Raw genomic sequence first — 24,747 nt, 5'->3', positions numbered from 1 at the left:
TTTCATGGGTAAAAACCACACTTCTTCAGATGCATGCAAGTGGGATTTTTTACACACGAAAGCTTATGCCCAAGAAAATCAGTTAGTCTTTAAGGTGCCACCAGACGCCTCGTTGTTTTTGTTGATACAGACTAACATGGCTACCCCCTGATACTTGGCACCAGTAATGGGATGGCTCTTGCTGGAGTTTCCCATAGGAAGCTCAATTTTTCCACTGCAGGCACCCCCTTTTTATAATGTGATTCTGCCTATACCTACATTCTGTGCATGTACATGAAATTGTCACCCCTCTTTTCCCTTATTGGTCTGTGTCCCCTAGAAACTTGAGGAACTCCAATTCCTACAGGTTGTGTAGGTTCTCTTTATGGTCATTAACACTGACACATAACTTGTATCCTGTGGTTAAGACACATGTGAGAAACAGATATGCCTTTACAGTATTTTTGTGCTTTAAAATTAATCTTCTGGCTAATTTTTCGCAATATTACCCCTTGGTACCTCTTTTCCCATAATCGTAGGGCATCAGGTTATTCTTTGCTCACTTACTTATGTCAACATTTCTTATTGGCAAGGTCTAAAATAGCTAAGCTAAAATCTTGCAGGCCTCAGCCTACAGGTCTTGTGTTTCTGCCTTTCTTATTGTAAGCAGAGTCAGGATGAGCTCCACTCTGACATCTGGTGGTAAGGTGTGGCAAGTTGTGGAAAAGAACTTCAGGGGCTGATCTCATTTGCATAGGCACACCCACCCTGCCTAGAATGAGGCCATAGCTACCCAAATGGTCACTTTGGCTGCTGTGGGATCCCCAGTGTCTCTGTTATTGGGGCAGGAAGAATAAATTGTTATTACCCTGATTATGGGAATCAAGGACAGTGGAACTGTACTTGGCCTTTTGTTATGATGGAGGGACTCGCCATCAACTTAGTAGCAGTTGCTAGGCAAGGGACACGGGTTCCAAAACTCTGAATTGAGAGAGGTTGGGGATAGGTATTAATACTTATGGTCCCCTGCCCCCTGTGAGGGCCTTACATGCTAATTGCACTTCCTCTTCTCTCTACTGTGGAATATCAGAGCTAATTTTGATTCCCTTAGGAGTCTAGTTACAGGCTGCTGAGCTGAATTCACTTTGGGTTAATGGTGCACCAGCACTGAGGCTCCCCTACTACAAGCTGAAATTGCAAAAGAGCTAAACTTACTAAGAGCTGAAATCACTGAGTGTTGTGTTAAGTAGGGGAGGAGCCTGAAGATATATGGTGGGGCAGTTTGCGGGATGGTGAGCAGAGCAGCTTGTGGAGCAGAGCGGCTGGTGGAGCAGAACAGAGCAGTTTGTCGGATGCCTAGAGCAGCTCATGGGGCGGCTGGCAGAACGGACCCCCCATGGAGAGGCGGGGCCATCAGCTTTGGACCATGTAAGGTGCCCCTTAACACATACACCCCCCATCTCCACCCAGGTTAGGAGGTAAAACTCTGCAGATAAACTTTTGAACTCTGGGGCTGCCCTGACCAGGGACAGAGACTTTTGGGTCGTTGGACTTTTGGGACTTTGGGTGATTTTGGGTTGCTGGACTCAAGAACCAAAGGGAAAGGACACGCCCCAATTTGCTTGGGCTGGGTTTTTTGCTCATGGGTTGTGTTATAAATCCTGTTGGTGGTGTTTCCCCAACATAATGCCACATTGTTTCTCTCTGTTATTAAAAGGCTTTTTGCTACATTCAGACTCTGTACTTGCGAGAGGGGAAGTATTGTCTCTTGGAGGCGCCCAGCGGGGGTGGTATATATTTGTCCCAGGTCACTGAGTGGGGGCTCGAGCCAGTTTTGCATTGTGTTATTGGTATGGAACCCCTAGATATTGAACCCGGCCCCTGTTGCTACCAACTCTGACAGGCAGAAGGGTTACACTTACTTAGATATCTGATACATGATTCCCTCTAAATACTGATCAATCTTATACTTCTATAATCCTACACATTAATTCTATTTAACTTACAATGATTCTATATCTCATGACATGTTAATTAATCATAACATCATACAGTAACTGGATAATAAACTCAAATTATTGGCTACAAAACATATCCACACCAATGAGTTCCCATCTAAACTCGAAGGACATGTCTACCCTACAAATGTGCATCAGCGCAGCTGCCACTGTAGTGCATCTGCTGAAGACATGGCATGCTGACAGGAGAGAGCTCTCCTGTCAGGTTCATAACTCCACCTCCAGGCGAGGCAATAGCTATGTTGGTGGGAGAAGCTCTGTGTAGCACAGACCTGGCCTACGAGTGACAGAGTTGTAGTGAGATCTGTCGATTCAAAGTGTCTCGCCCCTGGGAGTCTCTGGCTTCAGTTTGGGGTCTCTGGCCCCTCAGAGTTCAAACAGATGCAAATCCCTCTTACTGTCAGGGATTTTTATTCCCCTCTGCCAAGATAAAGGGAGGTGTTCACACGCAGGTCTCCTCTTCATGGGGGATGGGGAGCAATCAAGGGAGTAATTTGTCCTTTGCTGTTCCACAAGGGTTGTCTGAGTTCTAGGGCCCTTCTCCTGTTGGATAGGAGATGGCACCTCCTGTGGCAAACTAGCATTTCATGCTGGTTTGCTCTTGCCTGTGGAGTTTTACTGTTTCAGAGCAAACACTTAAATCTTACTTAATAGCCTGGTTTACAGACATCACAAGTGAGATGAACATAGGCTGCAATTTACAAGCATTCTGTGGAGTCTAAACCAGGCGTGGGCAAACTTTTTGGCCCACATCTGGGAATAGAAATGGTATGGCTGGCCATGAATGCTCACAAAGTTGGGGTTAGAGTGTGGGAGATGGTGAGGGCTCTGTTTGGGGGTGTGGGCTCCAGGGTGGGGCTAGAAATGAGGAGTTCAGGGTGTGGGAGGGAGCTCTGGGCTGGGGCGGGGGAGTAGGGTGCAGGGGGCCGGGGGATGTGAGCACTCCAGCTGGTGGGGCAGGCTCTGGGGTGGGGCTGGGGATGAAGAGTTTGGGGTGTAGGATGGTGTTCCCAGCTTGGACCAAGGGGTTTGGAAGACGGGAGGGGGATCAGGGCTAGGGCAGGGGGTTGGGGTGCAGGAAGTGGTACAGACTCGGCTGGGACTGTGGATGAGGGGTTTGGGGTGCAGGAGGGTGGTTCAGAGGGCGGGAGGAGGATCAGGGCTGGGGCAGGGGCTTAGGCTGTGGGGAGGGGCTCAGGCTCTGGGCAGCACTTACCTCAAGCAGCTCCTGGAAGCAGCGTCCATGTTCCCCCTCTGGCTCCCACGCAGAGCCACTGCCAGGTGGCTCTGCATGCTGCCCCATCCACAGGCGCTGCCCCTGCAGCTCCCATTAGCTGCAGTTCCTGGCCAATAGGAGCTGCGGGGGTGGTGCTTGGGGCAGGGGGCAGCGTGCAGAGCGGAGCCCCTGGCTGCCCCTACGCATAGGAGCTGGGCAATGCCCAGCTTCCAGGAGCCACGTGGAGCAGTCCCAGACCCTGCTGCCTGGCTGGAGTGCCAGAGCAGGGCAAGCCCCAGACCTTGCTCCCCAGTGAGAGCTCGAGGGCTGGTTTAAAATGGCTGGCAGGCCAGATCCGGCCCGCAGGCCGTAGTTTGCCCACCCCTGATCTAAACACGAAATAGTTTCTCATAAGACTAATACCTATTTTGAGCAAAACTACCATACAGGTGACATAAGAACATAAGAACATCCAGACTGGGTCAGACCAAAGGTCCATCTAGCCCAGTATCCTGACTACCAACAGTGGCCAATGCCAGCTGCCCCAGAGGAAATGAACAGAACAGGTAATCATCAAGTTAGTGATCCATCCCCTATCACCCATTCCCAGCTTCCAGCAGTGCTCTGGTCTCCAGCTATGAGTTTGTCAGTTCTGAGCTAATGCTTGCAGCCTGGGTAAGAGTTGGCATCTGGTCTGCCAGAGTCACAACAACCACTCACACAACAACATGACAACCCCAAACACGCACAGCCCCTCACTGCAGCACACACCTTCATTCGCCACCTGCACAGACCCAGACAACTCACTGCACAGGCAAACCAACACAACACAACCAGCACCCCTCGTTCACCACCTGCCCAGATCCACACAACTCTCCCAGCACAACACAACCTGCACAGAATTCAACACAACCACCCACATAACAATACAACCAAAGCCCCAAACACATGTAGCTTCTGACTGCAGCATCCCCCACCCGCCATCTGCCACCCACACAGACCCACACAACACAACCCACATGCTCAATCACATTTACCATAAAACAGAACCTCAAGCAGTAAAGTGCTGGTTATTGCTTTTTTCTAAATGGTTTTGATTTCTTTTTAAAAGTAAAATTAAAGGGAATTTCAATACACTGAGTCCTTTCAATGCTCAAATAGCAAAATGTTCTGATTTTTTTCCTAAATTTTTGTTTAGAGGTTTTTCAGCCAAAAAAATAATTGAAACCATGAATATTTTCCAAACAGGATCATCACTTTCCAACATTCCTTTCATCGTAAAATGCTTGAAATAATAAATAACACAATACAATACTCAAACATGGTTAAAAATGGTCAAAAGCAAAATGAAATGACTTTGTTGAAATGAAACATTTCAATGGCCCAACCCCTAATTCTCCCCTGCACCCGTTTTTCAATTTTCCCCAGACATGCTCCTCTCCAACAACTCCCTTTGCCCACCCTTACTCCCACCCTCACCCCCACTCCCGAGCTCTGATTCCCTTCAGCCTGCTCTCCCCAGGTTCCAGGCTTCCCCTCTCATGGGGCTGGCTGGCTGGGGCTGGAGGCCATAGGCCAGGCTGGTGAAGTGGTATCCATCATATCTGATCTCCAGAGCCCCATATCTAGGGGCAGGCATGTTGGTTGGGTGGTGGTGGGGTTAGAGCAGCGTATGGTCTGTTGGGCACCCTCAGACGGATGGTTGGGCAGTGGAGCAGGTCAGGGGATCTACAAGCCCTGGGCAGTTCCCAGGGGTAGGGGGGGTTGAGTCCCTGAGGGCCGGAGAGCAGGGCTGAGACAGGGAGCAGGAGGGGCCTGATGAGATGAGCTCAAAGGTTTCCCTGGGGCATCACCCTGAGCCCGGATGGGGCAGCAAGGGATGGTGGCGCTGGGAGGGGGCAAGGAAATCCAGCTGGCATCCAGCAGCTCCGGGCCTACGTGACAAACTCCTCCCCCAGCCAGCTGGGCCATCTTCTGAAGCCCCCCCTTGCTCCTGTGCCAGGTCATGGTGGCAGCTGCCCACATGGATCTAGAACATGGCCACACAGGCAGCCTGAGATCCGTGCTAGGTGCCCCGTCCGGCGGTACCCCACAATGCTCACAGCACTGGCTGATGACGAGGGCGGTCCTCAGAGCCCCTGGACACTCAATGTCCTGGTCAATGTCCCTTTGTACCCCATGCCCACCCATGCTGCTCCCCATGCCGGGGGTGGGGGGGAAGGGGTGCAGGGCTGTGGGGAAGGCCCTTCCGGTATAACCTGCTGCCCCATCGCTGGCCAGGATCAGATGAGGCTTGAAATCGCTGGGCTCAGCAAGGGGGAGATTTGAGGGGCTTTAGCTTAAGCCAGTGGCTCACTGGCTGCTTGCCATGCTGAGCGCAGCAAGTCAGCTCCAAGCTGGGCGGTGGGGGGAGGTGGAGTGGGTCTGCACCTGCTCCTTGGCCACCTGTCCTTGCCACAGATTGGGTGGCCGGGAGCACCTGACGGCCATAGCCCGCAAAATCCTCCCCAACTGGCGTGTGGCTGGCACTGGGGCCAGGGCGGGGGCAGTCGGCGCCTGGGGAGCGGTGGGGAACGGTGCCGCTTCGCGCTCCTGGTGGGCGAAGAGGGAGACTGGCGGGGGGTGCCGGACATTTAGGGGTTGGTCTAGGGTTCCCCCTGTCGCTGAGCGCAAAAGAGCAGCTCAGCGGGTGCACCCGGACCATGGGCACTGGTGCCAGCGCAGAGGAGAAACACTCCCGCGAGCTGGAGAAGAAGCTCAAGGAAGATGCGGAGAAGGATGCCAGGACGGTCAAGCTGCTGCTTTTGGGTATGTGTTGGGCTATGGAGCCAGCCCCCCCCATCCTAAGCCTGCCCCCAGATCCTGAGCCAGGCCCCCCATCCTGACCAGCCCCCCCAGAGCCTGAGCCAGGCCCCCCATCCTGACCAGCTCCCCCAGAGCCTGACCAGTCCCCCCAGTCCTGAGCCAGCCAGTCCCCCACATCCTACCCAGCCCCTGCAGCTCCTGACCAGCAAGCCTGTGGTACTGGGCCTTCCCAGAGGGCTCTGCACCAATGCTGGCAGGTCCCGTGGCACGGCACTGGGGGATCCAGCTCAGGGTGGTGCCAGGCAGGCAGGGCGGGTGGCACTGGGCTTCAGTTCAGACTCCCTTGGCATTAAACACACAAGCACAGACGCCCAGCACCCCGCCCCTGAGCGCCCCCAACTCTGCCCTCCCAGGGGCTGGGCCTGGGGGGACTGTGTGTGACCAATGGATCTGAACCCACCCGGCTCCCCCACACTGACAGAGATGGGCTGGTGCCTTAGAGACACCGCTGGGACCAGCTGGGGTAAATCCACAGCAGCTCCTCCGACCGCCATGGGAACAGACTCCCGGCTGATGGGACTCAGCTTTGCTGGTTGACTGCTGTGGCCCTTGCCTCACTGATGTCATGGCACTGCGCCGGGGAGGGTCTGGCCCGCTGTCGCTGGCTTTACACCCCGCTGTTCCAGCCCTCGGGGCGGGACCCAGCGGACAAGGTCTCTGAGGTTCTGTTGCGCTGTCCCGGGGGCTCGCAGGGTGCCCCAGGCAATGCACATGTACGCTGGGCTGGGTGGTACCTTTCCCTCCACCCCATTGCTGTGGCTGCCCCATCTCAGGCCAGGCAGACAAGGATCAGGTCCGGTCACCTGATAACAGGTGCTGTTCCCACACGGCAAGGTTGGGGCAGAGCCTCCAGCTGTCTTTGCGTCCACACCCGGCCCACAGATCGCTGGGGCACCAGTGTCCCCTTCTTCTGTGGCTAGCATCTGCATGGGCCCTCCACCTGGGCCCAGGCGGCTCTGCCTGGGGCGTGGATGCTTAAGCTGAGCTGTGGTGCAGATCGCATTAGCCAGAGCCCTGTGTCTGCAGAGAAGCGATTAGGGCTGTACCTGCCCCGCCCCCGTTCTCAACTCTCCAGCTTGCTTCGCAGCCAAGCACTGAGTGCAGCCAGGCGACTGTGGGCCAGGGCGGCTGCGTGAGGCTGCCACCATCTTGCCCAACACACCAGCACTTGAACTGGGGCCCTCGGGCGCTAAAAGCAGGTTCTGGGGCTGTGCCTGCCTCCGTGGTTCTAGTACAGAGGGGGGCCTGTGACACATGTGGCCCAGTGGGCTCCAGTCCCACCCCAGGGCCCTGCTAGTCCATCCAATGGGTTGGTCCATCCAACCAGAGCCAGGGAGGGATTTGCAGCAGAACTGTATGGGCACAGAGGATGTCAGGCCACGTGATGCCCAGACCACCCAAGGTGGCTCTCCATCTCCCTTGCCCCCTCCGCTCCCGCTCCATTGGAGCTGATTAGCAGCGGGCTCCCTGTCGCACCCACCCAGTGCCCCACGGCATGGCGACCCAGGTGGCTGCGTCGGGCTCCACACCGGGCATGTTCCCTGCCATGACTTTCCTTTCTGTCCCCCAGGAGCTGGCGAATCCGGGAAGAGCACAATTGTAAAACAAATGAAGTAAGTGGGTTCACACCGCACTGATGCCTACCTTGCTATCCACAGTGCCCCTTGCTGGGAGAGGCTGGGTCTGGAGTAGCTGGGAGCTCCCCATAGCCAGCTCCTGCCCCACCCTGGACGCCTGGTTTTTGAGACAGGATCTCCCGCAGCAGCCTTTACTGGCAGTGGCATGCTACCCCCCACCGATTTCTGCCTTTCCAGGTGATGCCCAGCTACGATACGCTAGGGTGCAACCTCTGGGGGCTCCCCAATACCCCTCCTCACCCCCAGGGAATTCTGCCCACCCACCATGCCCACTGCAGTGTGCTGAGACTGTCCCTCAGGCAGCACATGCCATCGCGGCATGGCTGCCATACTGCCAGGCTCATGTTGGGGAAACTCACTGGAAGGGAGCGAGCTGGTGGCAACGCCTCCAGCCCATTGGGTGCCCTCTGTGCTTGGCCAGGCATTGCCAGGGAGTGCCCAGCTGTGGAGCCCGCGGCCTCCCCCAGGCTCACCACCTGCTCCTGTCTCCACCAGGATCATCCACCAGGATGGATACTCCCTGGAAGAGTGCCTGGAGTTCATCTCCATCATCTACAGCAACACCCTGCAGTCCATGCTGGCCATCGTGCGGGCCATGGGCACGCTGAGCATCCAGTACGGGGACTCGGCCCGGCAGGTGAGCAGCTGGGCACAGGAGGGGGATAGGTGGGGTTCTGCACCCCTCTCGGCCACATATAGCAGTTGATGAGTCCCCTATGGCCCCAGACAGCAGAGCTGGGTAGTTTAGCTCATATGTTTAGATCCAGCGGGTCCAGGTTCGATTCCCACTGCTGACAGGGCTTTACTTCAGAGCATCCGGTGCCTCCTGGTGAGCCTGGGCCAAGCCAAAGCAACTGATCTTGCTGCACCCTGTCTCCCCAGGACGATGCCCGTAAGCTGCTGCACTTGGCTGACACCATTGAAGAGGGCACCATGCCCAAGGAGATGTCTGACATCATTGCCCGCCTCTGGAAGGACATGGGCATCCAGGCCTGCTTCGAGCGCGCCTCGGAGTACCAGCTGAACGACTCGGCTGGCTAGTATGAACCTTCCTGTGTAACCTCCTAGGGCACAGGCCGCCCAGGCAGTACCCCGGCTCAGGTGCCCCCACAGACCTCATCACAGAGGCATTAGCAAGGGAGTGGCCTGCCAGTCCCATGGGAGATGGGCTAGGAACTCCCCTGGCTTTGCACTGACCTAGAGGCTGGGAGGAGTTTGGGGAACATCAGAACAAGTGGTTTGACTGTTCCCCAGTATGTGAGGGAGAGTGTGGGGGGGTTCTCCGCAGCCCACCCCCACCTCACCCCAGCACCTAGTCCCATTCCTCTGGCACAGGCAGCCCTCTGCTGAGCCCACACGGGTGCTGGCACAGGGAGGTGGGCACAGGGCCAAGAGGGTGCAGGCTGAGGAGGCATGGCACTACTGGGACTCAGAGCAGCTCCAGAGGTCAGTGTGGGGCCAGGGGAAGAGGGGACCGGGGCCCCTCTCCTGGAGATGCAGAGAGGGGGTGGGAGGCAGGAGGCAGGTTGCCGTCTGGGTGCCCGTGGGGAGGTCTGTAGCTATAGCGTGCCAGCCCTTTGCTGTGTCCACACAGCACCCGATCTCAGCACCACGGCAAGACAAAGAAGTAACAGCAGCAGCAGGTGGTTCTAGGCACTGGTCACCCTAGAATATAGCAGCGTGTGGGGTGGGTGGGGTCCAGCCAGCTCCAAGGGGCCTCTCGTGCTGGGCACTACCCAGACACCCAGCGAAAGCCAGGCCCTGCCCCAGGGAGCCCGCAGCCTGGGGCGAATGGGCATCTGAGCTGGAAGCTAGTCCTCTCGTGGTGCCCACTTGAACCTTGCCAGCTTTGGTGAAGCCGCTGCCCCCCTCTGAGCTCCTTCAAAGCTACCAAGCTCAGCAGCCAAAGAGACCCCAGTCAGTGGGATGCAAGCATGAGGCAGCAATGGGGCTAGATCCCTGACCCCCATGCACCTGCTTGAGCTGTCCAGGGCCACCCAGCCAGAAGGGCACCCAGCCTTTGGCTCCAGCCACTCTGGGCCTGGGAAGCATGGAAACCATCCCTTGCCATCCCTGAGGTGATGAGTATTTCAGGCCCTTCCTTTCTGCCTGGGCAGCTACCTGAGTGATGTGGCGCGCCTGGTGGCACCCGGCTACGTCCCCACAGAGCAGGATGTGCTGCGCTCCAGGGTCAAGACCACCGGCATCATCGAGACCCAGTTCTCCTTCAAGGACCTCAACTTCAGGTAGGGCATGGTGCGGGAACGAGGCCCTGCTAAGCACAGACAGCCCGCGGGATGTGTGTGGGGTGTCAACAGGGGTCCCAGCAGCCAGCTCCAGATGTGTGTGTGGAGAGCCGCCCCAAGGCCTGTGGAGCACTGGAGAAGGGGGTGCTGGGCTTGGGCAGGACTCTGGGGCCTGGAGCATTGGAGACCCAGTCAGGGGGAGGCTGGGATTCGAAGGGTTAAGGCAAGGAGGAGATTTGGGCAGTGGGAGGGATGGGAGCAGGCGTGCAGAGCTGGGCACAGGGCCTGGGGCTGGCTGGGCCAACGCTGCGCATGCCCTGGGGTGGCAATGCACCGACATGACAGAACAGGGCGGTTGGGGCCCTCTGCTTTCCAGGGCTGTTTTCCCACTGAGCTGATACAGTCTCCAACAGCCTCTGGCCCCAGCCCCCTCCGGAGACTGGCTGAGCACGCTCAGCCCAGGCCCCTGCCCTGGGAGGAGGCCTCTCCCACCTGCTGAATCTTGGCACCGTAATCTCACCAGGGCTCATCCTCGTCTTCATTTGTTATTGGCTGGCGCCATCTAGTGCTGATGCACCCAGGCTGGGCTTGGTGCCGGCCGGGGCTCTCAGGGCCCTGCTGTGCCGGTCAGGCTGCAGTCTGCGGCCTTTCCATTGTGGGCAGAGCAGAGGTTTTAACTCCCCCCCGGTGAGAACCTCCAATTAGCTCTTGCTCCCCCATTACGGGAGCTTTCCCGTCTCATTCCGCGGAGGCTCCTTTCCCTGCTCCAGCCACCTCTCCCCAGTCCCAGCTGGGTGGCCCTGGCCAGCTGCAGCCGGAGATGCCACATAGACACTGCCCAGGAGCTGGGCAGCTCAGAACACACCTATCCTCAGCATGACACTCTCAGCCCATTTCCCCTTGGGTGGGCAACACAGCTGGCACTAACCAGCCCTGCCAGCGGCTGTGCCAGCCAAGCCTGGACTGGGGGGCATGGACCACAGCTCCTTGGGGGTTGTCCTTCCAGGTAAGAGTGTGGAGACCTGCTCCGTGGCTAACCCAGCACCGTTCTCCACCACACTGTGCCCACACTGTCCGTGTCACCAGCTGTGCCCAGGTCTCCAACAGTCCCTTCCTTGGCAGCCGTCAACCCAGCTGTGGCCAGCCCCGAGCTGTGGTCAGCCGCCCATGGCCAGGCGCCCCTGCAGAGATGCCCCCAGCCCAAACAGTAGCAGAGGCCACAGGGTCCGGAACAAAGCTGTCCCCTTGGGAGGTCTCTCCCCCCACGCTAGCAATGCGGCCCATGCCCGCTTTGGAGCCTGGCTGCTCAAGGGACCCTCTCCCCGGCCCCAGGATGTTCGATGTAGGCGGCCAGCGCTCTGAGCGGAAGAAGTGGATTCACTGCTTCGAAGGGGTCACCTGCATCATCTTCATCGCCGCCCTCAGTGCCTACGACATGGTCCTGGTGGAGGACGACGAAGTGGTGAGTGGAGCCTGGCTATTGGGGTGGGGGGCGAGGCCCTTGGCTCTTAGCCAGAGGGAGCCGGTCAGGCCCAGGTGCAAGCAGAGTACCGACCCAAGCACTAGAAGAACCCCAGAGGCCTCAGATACATGCTGAACTCCTCCAAGGCCAGCCTATCACAGAGAGCTTCCAAAAACATCCAGCCAAACAGCTCACGCCCCTGAGACTGGCTAGCCAATCGGATCCTCTGTGCAGACATGGAGTCTGGGGAGGGAGCATGGGGCTGTGGTCACAGCACAGGGTGGGGACTTTAGCAGACCTGTGTTCTGGTCCTGCCCTGCCCGTGACCTTGGGCGAACCGTCCTGCTGATGGCGGAGACCGTGGGGTGGACGTGGGGGAGGGGAGGTTTCACAGGGGTTTTAAAGCTGCTGATACAGCTAGAAATAATCTACCTGGAGCAACAGCAGCCACCTCCCTGGCCTCACTCCGAATGCCAATAATTGGCGAGTAAGCAGAGACAACAGCCCGTTGGGAGGCAGCGTGGCCTGGGGTGGGGTGGGAGGGAGCATGACTCAAGGTGGCGGCTCTGTGCCTGGCTCTGCCACTGGCCTGCTGGGTGACCCTGGCCATGTCACTGCACTGCTCTGTGCCTCAGTTTCCCCAGCTGTAAAATGGGGATGATGCTCCTAGATTCTGTAAAGCATGCTGCGATCTCTGGATAGAAACCTCTCTGTGTTATAACAGGAGCTAGTGGGGCTCGGACCCACCAGGCAGCAGGGGCTAGGGATCGCAGGGGAGCAGCAGAGCACGCACTCAAAGGCTACAAGGGTTACCAAGCTAGACAGGGTAGGAGACCCTGTAATCTGTCCTCCACTGGCCCAGCCGGCCTCCCATTCACACCACAAACACTCCAGGAGACGAGGCAGGAAATTGATGCTTGAGATGCAACTGAAAGCCCCATTTGGCCCCTTGCTCCTCCCCAGAACCGGATGCACGAGAGCTTGCATCTCTTCAACAGCATCTGCAACCACCGCTACTTTGCCATCACCTCCATCGTCCTCTTCCTCAACAAGAAGGATGTCTTCCTGGAGAAGATCAGGAAGGCCCACCTCAGCATCTGCTTCCCTGATTACGACGGTAAGTGCCCAGCCTGCTGCGGGTCCTCTGCTGCACGTTTTGCATGGGGTGGGGTAAAGAGGGTGCAGGGGAACTGGGTTTTGATTTACAAGTCAAATGGGTTTTCAGGGACAGACAGACACGCAAAAGAGCCCGGATCCAAATGCCAGCGACCAGCGTGCAGGTTAGTTATGCACAAGGTGACTGAGGGGGGACCAGCTGCAGGGCACATCTCAGAAGCCAAGCTGCCCGCTAAGTACCAGATCAGCTACTTACACTAAACACGCCCACCGGTTAGCTTTATGGCTGCATGTACCTGTGCTTCCATCACTGGCCACCAGATCTCCCCACGCTCCGTGCAAAGGCTGCTACCCCTGCAGGGTCAGTGCCCCCTCCCCCCGCCAGGCAGAAGTTGGGGGTTAGTTTTTATGCTGTTGACAGTGGGATTGATGTTCATGGAGCTTTTTTATTTTTAAAGATTTTTTTATCAACTTACATTTTCTAAGTTATGCACAATTCGGAGTTTTCAGCGGTTTTAACTTTTCTCTCAGTTTAAATGTTCGTACTCGTGGGAGATTGCGGGGGGGAGGGCAGACAATAATTATTTAATGCCAGCAGATGCTGAGATTCAGTTAAAGCTGTATGAGCCATCACCGCACCATTGTCACCATCACCCAGCCAGCCATCGAAAACAGAGCTGCTTAAATGGACAAAGCAGGCCTAGCTTTACTGTCCAGGCGTTAGGCCATTGGTCCAGAGCCTCCGTCCATCCCCAGCATTGGCTGGGCCCCTGAGAAGGTCTCATGCAGTAGTTTTAATCACTTGCCCATCTGGACATGCCGAGCCTTGCCGATGGAAGTAGGGTTTCGTGGGTTTGGGCATGCAGGTGAAATCGACGTTTAGTGACATTCACCGATACAAATCAAACCCTGCCAAACCTGCTCAGAACTTAGCATCTCTTCCCTGGTGCTCAACGCCAGCTGGGAGAGGGTGGAGCTGCTCAGGCAGGTTAGAGTCCTCCTCTGCTGTACTAGGGTGTGAAAGGAGGGGGCCCAATGCCGGTGGGGGGGTCTCTCCCTGTTGTTCCCTAATGGCTAGAGCCATATAGGGATTTGGGCACCTTGCTGCCACTTAGATTCACTGCCATCAAGGTCAGAAGGGGCCATTGTGATCATCTAGTCTGACCTGCACATTGCAGACCACAGAAACTCACCTGCCCACTCCTGTAACAGACCTCTAACCTCTGGCCGAGTTACTGAAGTCCTCACATCATGATTTAAAGACTTAACGTTACAGAGAATTCACCATTTACACTAGTTTAAACCTGCAAGTGATCTCTGCCACTGTGACCCAGAGGAAAATTCCTTCCCGACCCCAGATATGGCGATCAGTTAGACCCTGAGCATGTGGGCAAGACGCAGCAGCCAGACACCTGGGAAAGAATTCTCTGTAGTAACTCAGAGCCCTCCTCTCTAGTACCCCATCACCAGCCACTGGAAATATTTGCTAAGGGCTGTCATGGATGGGCCACATGCCATTGTACTTCATCAAACCATCATCATCATCCCTCAGCAACCTCAGCATATCGTCCCTTCCGTAATCTTTTCATGCTCAGTTCTGGACATCAGTTAGGTGTTTTTGCCCCCACTGCTTCCCTTGGGAGGCTGTTCCAGCACTTCACTCTGATGGTTAGAAACCTTTGTCTAATTTCAACACTAAACTTGCTGATGGCCCGTTTACATCCATTTGTTCTTGTGTCCACATTTGCACTTAACTTAAATAACTCCTCTCCTTCCTTGGTATTTATCCCTCTGATGTATTTAGAGAGAGCAATTATATCTCCCCTCGGCCTTCTTTTGGTTAGACTAAACAAGTCAAGCTCTTTGAGTCTCTTCTCATAAGACAGGTTTTCCATTCCTCGGATCATCCTAGTAGCCTTTCTCTGCACCTGTTCCAGTTTCAGTTCATCTTTCTTAAACATGGGAGACCAGAACTATACACAGTATTTATTCCAGATGAGGTCTCACCAGTGCCTTGTGTAATGGTACTAACACTTCCCTGTCTCTACTGGAAATACCTCGCCTGATGCATCCTAGGACCAGGGATGAAAGTAACTTAAAGGACTTACTGGTACGCCGGAGTCCTGAGGGGGGGGCTTTAAATCCCCAGGCCAGGGCTTCAGCTGTGGTAGCGGTGGCTGGGAGCTCTGGGCCGTTTAAATCACCCCTGGAGCCCGAGTGCTTGGGCAATGATTTAAAGGGCCCGGGGCTCCGGCCGCTGCGGGGAGTCCCGGACCTTTTAAATCGCCAGCCTGGGGAAGCTGCGCCCTGCTGGTATGGTCGGCAGTGTACCGGTACGCCATACAGTACTGTATTGGCTTACTTTCACCTCTGCCTAGGACCGCATTAGCCCTTTCACGGACGCATCACATTAACGGCTCAGAGTCATTCTATGACTAACCAATATACTCAGGTCTTTCTCCTCCTTTGTCCCTTCTAATTGATACATCCCCATCTTATAGTCCAAATTCAGTGCCGCTTAAGTTCAACATTTGGGTGCACTCAGCTGCTGCCAACTCTCCAGGTGCCTGAGTTTCCACCATTAAAGTCCCCATGGTGCCTAGTGGTTTCTGGGAGTGAGCATGCACAGAGGTGCCTCGGTCCAGATGTGGCAGGGAGTGGGATGCCGGGGGGATGGCCTGGTGGCAGAGCCACCCACGGGGGGGAGCAAGTGGGGCAATTTACCCCAGGCCCTGCAGGAGCCCCCATGAGAGTGGCTGAAGTCTGAGACAGGGAAGGGGCCAGTAGCATAGCTAGGGGGGAGCGGGGCAGTGGCAGCTCTCCCACGGAGCACAAGTGGTGCCTTTTTAATTTTTACTCACCCGACGGCGCTCCGGGTCTTTGGTGGCGGGTCCTTCACTCGCTCTGGGTCTTCGGGGGCGGGTCCTTCAGTGCCGCCAAAGAACCGGAGCAAGTGAAGGACCCGCCGCCGAAGACCCGGAGCGTCACCGGGCGAGTACAAGTGGCTGGCACCTTTTATGTCTGCTCCCCCTGGCTATGCCACTGGAAGGGGCCCCTGAAATAGCTTTGCCCCAGGCCCCCTGAATCCTCTGGAAGGCCCTGCCTAGTGGTTGGAGCAGGAGTCAGCGGTCAGGAAATGAAGCCAAGGGCCAGAGCCAGGTTCCCTGGGGCGAGGTTGGGAAGGGGCCATGGCAGCTGTGGACGAATGCTTTGAGCAGTCAGCGCCCTGCTGCTGGGCTTGAGCTGATCGTCTGAGCAGGCCCCACCATGTTCCTCAGACAGCCGGTTGGTGAAGCCAGAAGCTAAGCAGGCGGCCTGCAGGTCCTCACACCTCCATGATGTCCCTGAGCTGCCTGAAGCCCTATCTCACACTGGGGGCCTCCCCTGAATTCTTGAACCAGATGTTGCTCAGCCTAGTAGGCCAGCCTGCAGCGTCCAACCTGGGGCAGGCCGTGACCCTAACTCACACCAAGGCCACCACAGAGAAGGGGAGCTGCCCAGGCTTTAGGGTGCAGTGGGGGCCATTGCCCAGTGGTTGAATTATGGGGGCCTCACTAGAACTGACCAGGTTACACCCCCATAACTCCAGAAGAGGGCTCCCAGCTGAAGATCCCAGGGAGGCAGGGTGGGGGACCAAGTCACTCTGAGGGTCCGGGGTTAGCTCCCTGCCCCCAGTATTTCCTACTGGTTAGCAGCTCCACCCACTGGCCAGGGGGGTCCAGCACAGGCCTTTGAATGCAGGTACCTAAATGCCTTGCAGCACTAAGTCCCTTGGGGGGCCAGCCCTGAATTCCCCAGCCTGGAGAGCCCAGTGGGGGCGGTTTAGGTTGGATATTAGGAAAAACTTTTTCACTAGGAGGGTGGTGAAACACTGGAATGCGTTGCCTAGGGAGGTGGTGGAATCTCCTTCCTTAGAAGTTTTTAAGGTCAGGCTTGACAAAGCCCTGGCTGGGATGATTTAATTGGGGATGGGTCCTGCTTTTGAGCAGGGGGTTGGACTAGATGACCTCCTGAGGTCCCTTCCAACCCTGATATTCTATGATTCTATGATTTTGGGAGAGCCCCTGAGGGAAGCATTGGGGAGGGGGGAGCAGGGAGGCTGGGGATGGGGACTCCAGGGTCTCTCTCTTGCCAAGCAACCCAGCAAGTGAAGAGCTCAGAGCCCAATACCTTGGGACAGCACTGCCCTGGCTGGCAGCATGATACCCCTACCACAGGACAGGGCTCACCAGGTTCCCAGCTACCCTGTTCAGACGAGCATGTGGCAGGCGTTTCCCAAAGGCAGGTGCTGCACTGCTGGGGAGGAGACGCTGGGGCCCAGATTCACAGATGCTATGACATGCCAAACTCCCACAGAACTCACTGGGGAGGGGTGAATCCGGCCAGTGCTCTGCACACCCAGCAGAGGGGGAACCTGGGCACAAAGCCAGCTCAGCTGAGCTATGAAGCTGGGACCAGGCCCTCTGTCAGGATCCCCCCTTATCCTGGGGCAGGGTCAGTGCTTCCCTCCTGCCCCGCACAATCCGCAGACCCACCGTTAGTGCCAGGCTCCTACGTGGGAACACTGCAGTGGGCAGCGGAGGGCAGCTTGCGTCCAATCCTCGAGCCCAGGGACACCACGGCCGTGTGCCTGGGTCCAGCATGCCACGTGGCACCAACTTAGAGACTGCCCCCCAGGTCCCTGCCCCCCATTGCCCATCACACTCCCAAGCCCCTGCCCCACCAGAAGAGCCTTAACTCTGCCCTCAGTCCTGGCCCTGCCATCCATACCCCTGCCACACAGCCAGTCAGTCAGTCAGTCGACTGGCTCCCCTCAGTGCCAGGCGGAGCAGGATGTCCTGCCGCTGCCAACTCTTGGGGCATCTCTGCCAGTCCCGCATGGCAGGTGTTTGCAGGAGCTGATCATGCTGGCAAGATTCTTTGCCCACACTAGGGGTGGCTATGGCCATCTCCCTGCGGGAGCAAAGCTACGGGCTGGGAGGCTAGTCCTAGCAGAGCACCATTGTCCACCAGTGGTTCTGGCTCTTTGCATTTACACTGGGGACAGGGGGTGCCAGCCCCCGTGGCGCCTCAACTGGGGAGGGCACAGAGGTGGCAGAAAGTCCCCTTTGTCTCTCTTGCGGGGCAGCTCAGCCCTGCTGTTTAAGCTGACCAGGGTATTTTCAGGGGGGAGAGGGAGGATCTGAGACGCATTTGGACTAGACTGTGGAGAGGAGAAAGGGGAGCAAATGGAGTGAATGGGGTAATGAAGCTTTGGGGGATCTCAGCAGCAGGGCCCCAGTAATGGCCTGGGGTGTCTGGCTCCTTGGCCAGTGGCCCTCACAGCAGGTTTGGGGGTGGGGGCAGGGAGCTGCTGGCAGGCTCTAGGGTGTCCACGCCTCCCCACAGAGCTCAGCCAGTTCAGCAGCTGAGCCACCCCCTGACCCTGTCCTGGCACTGGTGCCTCCACAGGACCCAACACGTTCGAGGACGCAGGCACCTACATCAAGGTCCAGTTCCTGGAGCTCAACATGCGCCGGGATGTAAAGGAGATCTACTCACACCTGACCTGTGCCACCGACACTGAGAACGTCAAGTTCGTCTTTGACGCCGTCACTGACATCATCATCAAAGAGAACCTCAAAGACTGTGGCCTCTTCTGAGCCCCTGGTGCTGCCCCCCCCATCATCACCCCCCAGTGCTGCAGCCCCCACAAATCACCATGTCCCTCCCAGCCACAGCCACCCCCCCCATCACCAGCCCCCAGTACCACATCCACATCCCTCCTCCCGGTACCACGGCTGTGGCAACCCATCATCCCCTAGGTATCACAGCCGCAGCTCACCATCCAAATCCCCCCATTGCCCCCTGCTACCACAGCTGCTGCTCCCCCTCTGTCCCACATCCCCATCCTCTTTTATTAATAAAGAGTCTAGCCTCAGCCTCTCTGTTCATTGCCCCGTGCCGAGGGTTCCGGATCCCTGGCACCGAACAAGCCAATCTCGTGGCCTCTGCAGCCCCACTGCTCAACAGAGAGCATTGGTCCTGCAAGCACAGCTCCCCAGGGCTGGGGCAAAGCTCACAGCTGCTTTCCATGGGGTTTCCCTCTCCCAACGGATCCCCAAACTTCCTTTCGCTGGGGACAGAGCCAATCAAAACAGCACAAACGGGGGGGTTTCTTTCTACATTTTATTATTTCAAACCATGTGAACAATTTGGTAAAACATCCTGTGATAAAAGCTAGGCTGCGTCCGTCGCTGGCTAAGGGCCCCGAGGAGCTCGCCCCGTGGGGCCCGCTTACGTACAGCAGTGTTTCCTCAACCGACGCTACAGTTAGAGCTAAGAAACTACGTTTAAAACAGAGTTGACAGTAGAGCAACCTCATGAGCAATCCCCGCCCACTGGGGCAGGGGAGGAGAAGGAACGGGAAAGACACAGACGTGATCACCATCACTTAGTCCTTCGCTGGCGTCTTAGCCCTTAGAAACCTAGTTCTGCCGATGGGAAAAGATGCGGCTCGAGGTTCTGGGCCGTGTTCTCCCCATGCTGGGGATCGAGTCTGGCCCGGAGATCTGGAGGGGAGAATTTATTTGAACCCAATTCTAAACACAACTCATGTTGGAGCAAACTACGGAACAGATGTAAACGTACTAACACCCCTCAAGGCACAATTTATTTATTTATTTAAGTGTAGAAGATTTTGTGAGGACAACTTGACCATTTAGTACTGGACTTTGTTAAATAGTTTTAAAAAAAGATCTCCTTTAAAAAGCAATGTAAAATACAATTTTCTTTTCTTTTTTTTTTAATTGATTTTTTTTTAAAAGGAATGTTGATTTTTTCTCTTGCTGGTCTGTGCAAATCACAGAAGCCTGAGGGACTTGCTGGAGCCCCCCCTGCCCCAAATGAAAGAGCAACGGTTCGAATGTAAACATTTGGAAAGCGATTTCTTAAGCGAGGATGGCCGGGAGCAATTCCAACCACAGTTTCAAAAAAACAATGACAAATGTGGGTTTCCCCCACCCCCAAAATAATTTTTTTTGTTTTGAAATTGCTGCGCTTTAGTTTAATGGGATGAAAATGCCCCAATCTACAGCCACTGATCTGTCCTTGTGGGGGTGGACAGGGGGGAGAAATACCAGGCAGGTTCAGGTAGAAACACGGTCTGCAGCAGGCGGCTTGCTGCCTTCATGTCATGATCATTAACCAAAGTCTTTTATTAGGAGAGGAAAAAAAAACAAAACACAAAAAACCAAGAAGCAGAAGTTAAATGGTGCAGTCCTTCCTTCGTCGGCAACAGCCTCTCCTCCGGTACATGCAGTTCAAGTAGTCCTAGAAGAGAGACGCACCCAGGAGTTATGCTGGTGAGACCCGCAGGCCACGGCTGATCACCACATTACCAGGCTGGTGGGACTCTCCAGGCTTAACAGGAGATTCTGGAGTATGGAGAGACCAGACAGGATAGACACGTGCAAACCAGAGCGGGGTGGGGGGGGGGCGGCACTGCCATCTGGCCCATGGGCAGCACTTGAGCCCTGCTGCAGCCCCCAGTGGGACTGTAGGGGGAGAGGCAGAGAGATGGGAAAGGGGAAACAAAAGGAGGTTCCTTTGGTGCCAATTTAATACCATGCCCCCGGGTCATCAGCCACGGGGATCGAACCGGCGACCTCTGGATCTGAGCACCCGCAGCTCTGGCAGTCAAGGCTACAGCAAGCTCAGCAATGTGTGTGTGTGGCCCCCCTGCCACAGGAGGGGCAGGGCCCGCGTTCCACCTATCTGCCAGGGCTATCAGGAATGGCAGCAGCCTGGCCTTATGCAGGGTGCCTGGCTCACAGTGCCGTGAACATGCCTTCAAACACAGCCCTTGAGGGAGCACATCTCCCTGCCCCGAGGGGAAACTGGCATCACTGGGAGCTGCATTCAGAGCGGAGGCTGAGGGCAGTGGGACTGTGAGCACAGGGCACAGCCATTGAGAGGCACGGGCTACCAGACCTAGGGCACAGCTTCCCAGAGTTGCTGCTGGAGTCCCTCCCCCAGGAGCTACGCGTGAGTCCCAGGCTCCCCAGAGCCCAGTGTCCCCCAGCACAGCTGGCTTTGTAAGCTGTGTGTGAGCCACCCCAGGAAAGGGAGCTAGCTGGATGCTGACTGGAGCTGCCCTTCCCATGGCCTCTCAGGCTGGTCAGAGGACACGGGCACAAGCCCCATGTCCCGGCAACACTGGGCCCTGTGTCTGGCCTCAGGCACATCAGCGTCGCTGGCCATGGGTGCTGCAAGGGTAAGAGCCCCCTCACACCTACTGGCCTCCCCAGGGAGGGCCCAACACCTGGGCCTGCTGCAACCTGTGCCACCTAGAGCCAGTCCTCTGCTTCTGCAACCCATGGGCCACCCCTGGGCTCCCCACCATAAAGCATCAGGGCAACAGCTTGATGCTTAGGAGGTGATGGCTGGGGGCCAGGTGGCTTGGATTTCACCACGTCTGGGCTCCCATCTGCCCCACATGGGACAGGATCACTATGTGAGGTAGAGAGGCTGCAATCTCCAGCCCGCCAAGGCCTGCAGGCCCCACCCCATGAGGTTGCTGGCCCCCATTCCCCTCCCCACAGGCCTGAAGGCCCCCCAAGCCGCTTCCTCATAAGCCTGCGGCTCCCTTCCCCCAGCAGCAGCCCACAGAGTGAGGTTCTACCATCTCTGGGAAATGTCGCCCTGGCCTATACTCTGCCTGCCTTGTACATTACTGAGAGGCACCCCCTTGGGCTGATGCATGCAGTGGGGCTGCCCCACCCCACAGCTCAGTGGGGCTGTTTGAGAAGAAGCAAGGGCCCGTTTGCTCACGCACCCGTGGCTGAGGGGCTCACAGGAACATGGCGAGAGAAGGACCCTGGCTTCACAGCCAGCCCCAGAGCTCCCCAGCCTGGCCTCCTCCAGTCCCGGCATCAGTGCCTCTCCTACACAGGCTGTCTCTGGGCACCAGCCCCGCCCCTTTTCCTCAGCCTCTATCCCTGAGCCCTTGCTGGGTCAGCCTCACCTTCCCCCATTCCGTAGCAGGTGCCGTTTCACCATTAGAAGAGCCCACAGTCCTTCAGGTTGTTTTTGATGATGACATCGGTGACGGCGTCAAAGACAAACTGCACGTTCTTGGTGTCGGTAGCACAGGTGAAGTGCGTGTAGATCTCCTTGGTGTCCTTCCGCTTGTTCAGGTCCTCAAACTTGCTCTGGATGTAGCCGGCTGCCTCATCGTACTTATTGGCCCCTGAGGAGGAGGAGAGGGAATGAGCCACTTGCGTACAGGGCACAATGCTAAGAGGCAGCCCCCCTGAACACTGATCCCCAGTTGGTCCCTTCCCCTGGCAGTGCCTCTGTTTCCCCAGGCAGAAAGCAAGATCCTGACCTGGTGCTCGAGCTGGGTCTGTGCCATGGATACAGTCACACTTTACACCACAGGGATGTTTGCAAGCAGCCTACAGATCGTTAATAAATGAACAGATACTTTAATAAATGGCTATTAGACTGCTAGAGTGCGCATAGGTTGCTTATAACCACGGCTTACAACAGGAGTGGGCAAACTACAGCCCGTGGTCTGGATCCAGCCCCTTAGGGCTTTGGATCCAGCCCGCAGGATTGCCACCACCGTGGTGCAGTGGGCCCCGCGGCGCTCTCAGAAGTGGCTGGCACCACGTCCCTGCGGCCCCTGGGGGCAGAGGGCTCCCTGCGCTGTGCTTGCCTCTGAGTACCTCCCCCGAAGCTCCCATTGGCCGGGAACGGGGAACTGCGGCCAATGGGAGCTTTGGGGGAGGTACCTACTGGCAAGGGCAGCATGCTCAGCCCTCTGCCACCCCTCCCCCAGGGGCCACAGGGACATGATGCCAGCAGCTTGCCAGGGCCAGGGCCAGGGCCAGGGCCAGGGCCGGCCCTGGTTGTGCTGTTGCCACACCGGAGCCTGAACCCCTCCTGCACCCCGCACCTCAACTCCCTGCCCTGAGCCCCCTGCCTGCACCCCAACCCCCTGCCACACCCCACACCCCAACTCCCTGCCCTTAGCCCCCTGCCTGCACCTTGCATCCCTCCTGCACCCCAACCCCCAGCCCTGAACCCCCTGATGCACCCCACAACCCTCCCTGCACCACTGCCCTGAGCCCCCTCCCATACTGTGCACCCCCTCCTGCACCCCAATCCCCTGCCCTGAGCCCCCTCCTGCACGCTGCATCCCTCCCTGCACCACTGCCCTGAGCCCGCTCCTGCACTGTGCACCCCCTCCTGCATCCCAACCCCCTGCCGAGTCCCCTCGTACAACCCACACCCCTCCTCTGCCCCAACCCCTTGCCTTGAGCCCCTTCTTGCACACCGCACTCCCTCCCACGCTCCAAGCTCCTGCAAGCAATTTCCCCACCCAGATGTGGCTCTCAGGCCAAAAAGTTTGCCCACTCCTGGCTTACAGCCATCCCAGCACATACCCCAGTCTTCATTCACTAACCCTTCATCACTGGCCCCTTCTAGAAAGCGTGACCCCCAAGACTAAGCCTTGTCCATGCTTCTCTCCTGGCCAGTGTAAATGTGGAGCTTCTCAGCCATACACACACCCCCAACCTTGGTTGAATCCTGTTAACCTCTCAGCTTCAGGGAGATCTTGAGGCAATGAGTTCCACAGGTTAAATATACACTATGTGAAAAAGCACCCTCAGCAGTATTCAGCTTGTTGCCTTTCAATGTCCCCAACTGTCCCTGTGAGCAGAACCACGCCACCGACCATCCATGTGCTTGTGCACCTTGTCAGTCATGTCCCCCTTACTCATCTCTGACCCCATCTCTCCACACCTCCTTGCTGGCACTTGTCTCTGAAGTCCCTTTGTCTGCTGTGCACCATGGTAGAAATGGGGTGAAGAGAGCTGGGCCTGGTGTACCAGGAATATTTCCTCCATTAGTCTGTCTTAGGGGTACCTCACACCGTGTTGTATTTACCTCTCATCCCTGTGCAGAAGGGCTGTGCTATTATCCCCAGTGTACAGATGGGCAAACTGAGGAATAGATGGGGAACCAGGGAATTGAATCGGAGTCTGCTGAGTCCCAGGTTCATGCCCTAACCATTGGACCAGCCTCACGTAGTCTCCCCCTTAGTTAAAATGACCCAATTTGAGCGGCTCTGTTGACTGCAGTTGTACCCTCCATTCCCCCCCACCCCTCAGGCTCCCTCCGCTCCTGCATTAATGCCAGCTATGCTGAGGGGAGGGGGATGCCACATCTCCCCCAGACGCTGGATAGTGGCTAGCGAAGTTCAGAGCCAGGCCAGAAGTCCCAAGCAAAGGAGACGCTTCCACTGGCTCCAAAAGCCACCCAGTCACTAGGGGATTTGAATGCAACTTAACCAATCACACGTGTTCTGCATCAAGACTAGCCTGGGGCGTGGAGGGGGCTGAACAACGGGCGCCTCCAGTAATTGCTGATCTGAGGAGACTCCCAGCCATGTCACCACTGAGATGCTGTTGCACTCACAGCTCATTTCTCACCCCACATGTGGCCACAGTTGCTTACAACATAACTTTAATCCCCAGCCTTCAGTGAGCAGCTCCCTCTACTGGAGGAGGCAGATTTCACACACATAGGACAGTGCGAGTCAGCCTTTCGTCCCCAGCACCGCCAGCTCTCACGAGGAGTTGTGCCATTGTATGAGATCACATCTTCCTTAAAAAAAAGTGTCTTGCCCTCCCAGCCGCAGAGGAAAGCTTGACGAGTGAGCCTGACTGCTCAGACATCAGAATCAAAGAAACAGAACTTAACAGCTGTTGGGTTTTAAATGCTCAGGAGTTTTAAGTTGCACTCGTGATTTCTGGGGGTCGGACCCAATGTTTGAGTCTTTGGGCACCGATGCTGTGCCCCGGGATCTCACTCCATGACAATGCAGTGAGTGCCATGAGTGAGGGAATGTGGAGAGGGACAGCATCTGGCTCGGAGAACCTTCCCCACCCACCTTGGAGGACTGACTGGGTCTGTTGAGCCATGTGCCGAACTGGGTCCAAAGGAAGTGCCTGTTCGTCATGCACATTTGGATGGGCCCCTCTGCACCAGGGCTCCGAGCTGGATGCATTTCAGTGCGGGTGTCCACCCATTTACAAGTGACAAACCCATGCGATCAGCTCCGCCTAGAACATGCTGGCCAGTATACACACACTGCAACATGTACACCACAGGGCCGGGTGCGTTACTGGCCCCTCTGCCTAGCCCCCAGAGGATGGCA

General features: G+C 56.7%; 2 protein-coding genes across 2 annotated transcripts in view; one reads left to right on the top strand and one right to left on the bottom strand.

Annotated features, from left to right (window-relative positions):
• Positions 1-5,801: 5,801 nt before the first annotated feature.
• Positions 5,802-18,440, top strand: GNAT1 (G protein subunit alpha transducin 1). The gene is made up of 8 exons (XM_048856215.2): positions 5,802-6,021; positions 7,649-7,691; positions 8,211-8,352; positions 8,598-8,755; positions 9,833-9,961; positions 11,294-11,423; positions 12,387-12,540; positions 17,991-18,440. Exons 1-8 carry the CDS (start codon positions 5,916-5,918, stop codon positions 18,179-18,181), a joined length of 1,053 nt encoding a protein of 350 aa, XP_048712172.1. The 5' UTR covers positions 5,802-5,915; the 3' UTR covers positions 18,182-18,440.
• A 253-nt stretch (positions 18,441-18,693) lies between these two features.
• GNAI2 (G protein subunit alpha i2) overlaps positions 18,694-24,747 on the bottom strand; it is a 199,795-nt gene continuing 193,741 nt past the window's right edge. Inside the window, exons 8-9 of the mRNA XM_048856214.2 lie at positions 21,544-21,768; positions 18,694-19,850 (exon numbers count right to left, since the gene is read on the bottom strand). Of these exons, the coding sequence (XP_048712171.1) occupies positions 21,578-21,768 (191 nt within the window). The 3' untranslated portion in view covers positions 18,694-19,850; positions 21,544-21,577. The remainder of the gene's footprint in view (positions 19,851-21,543; positions 21,769-24,747) is intronic.

This window comes from Caretta caretta, chromosome 7 (assembly GCF_965140235.1).
Source record: "Caretta caretta isolate rCarCar2 chromosome 7, rCarCar1.hap1, whole genome shotgun sequence".
Taxonomy (NCBI): Eukaryota; Metazoa; Chordata; order Testudines; family Cheloniidae; genus Caretta; species Caretta caretta.
Note: the sequence above shows the minus strand (reverse complement) of the source record. Positions and strands in the feature narration are given on the sequence as shown.

Bases quoted from the DNA above. Each gene is read 5' to 3' on its own strand.
- GNAT1 (XM_048856215.2), top strand. From the start codon at position 5,916: ATGGGCACTGGTGCCAGCGCAGAGGAGAAACACTCCCGCGAGCTGGAG. The intron at 7,692-8,210 runs GTAAGTGGGTTC...TGTCTCCACCAG, and splicing joins ACAATTGTAAAACAAATGAA to GATCATCCACCAGGATGGAT. The intron at 11,424-12,386 runs GTGAGTGGAGCC...GCTCCTCCCCAG, and splicing joins TGGTGGAGGACGACGAAGTG to AACCGGATGCACGAGAGCTT.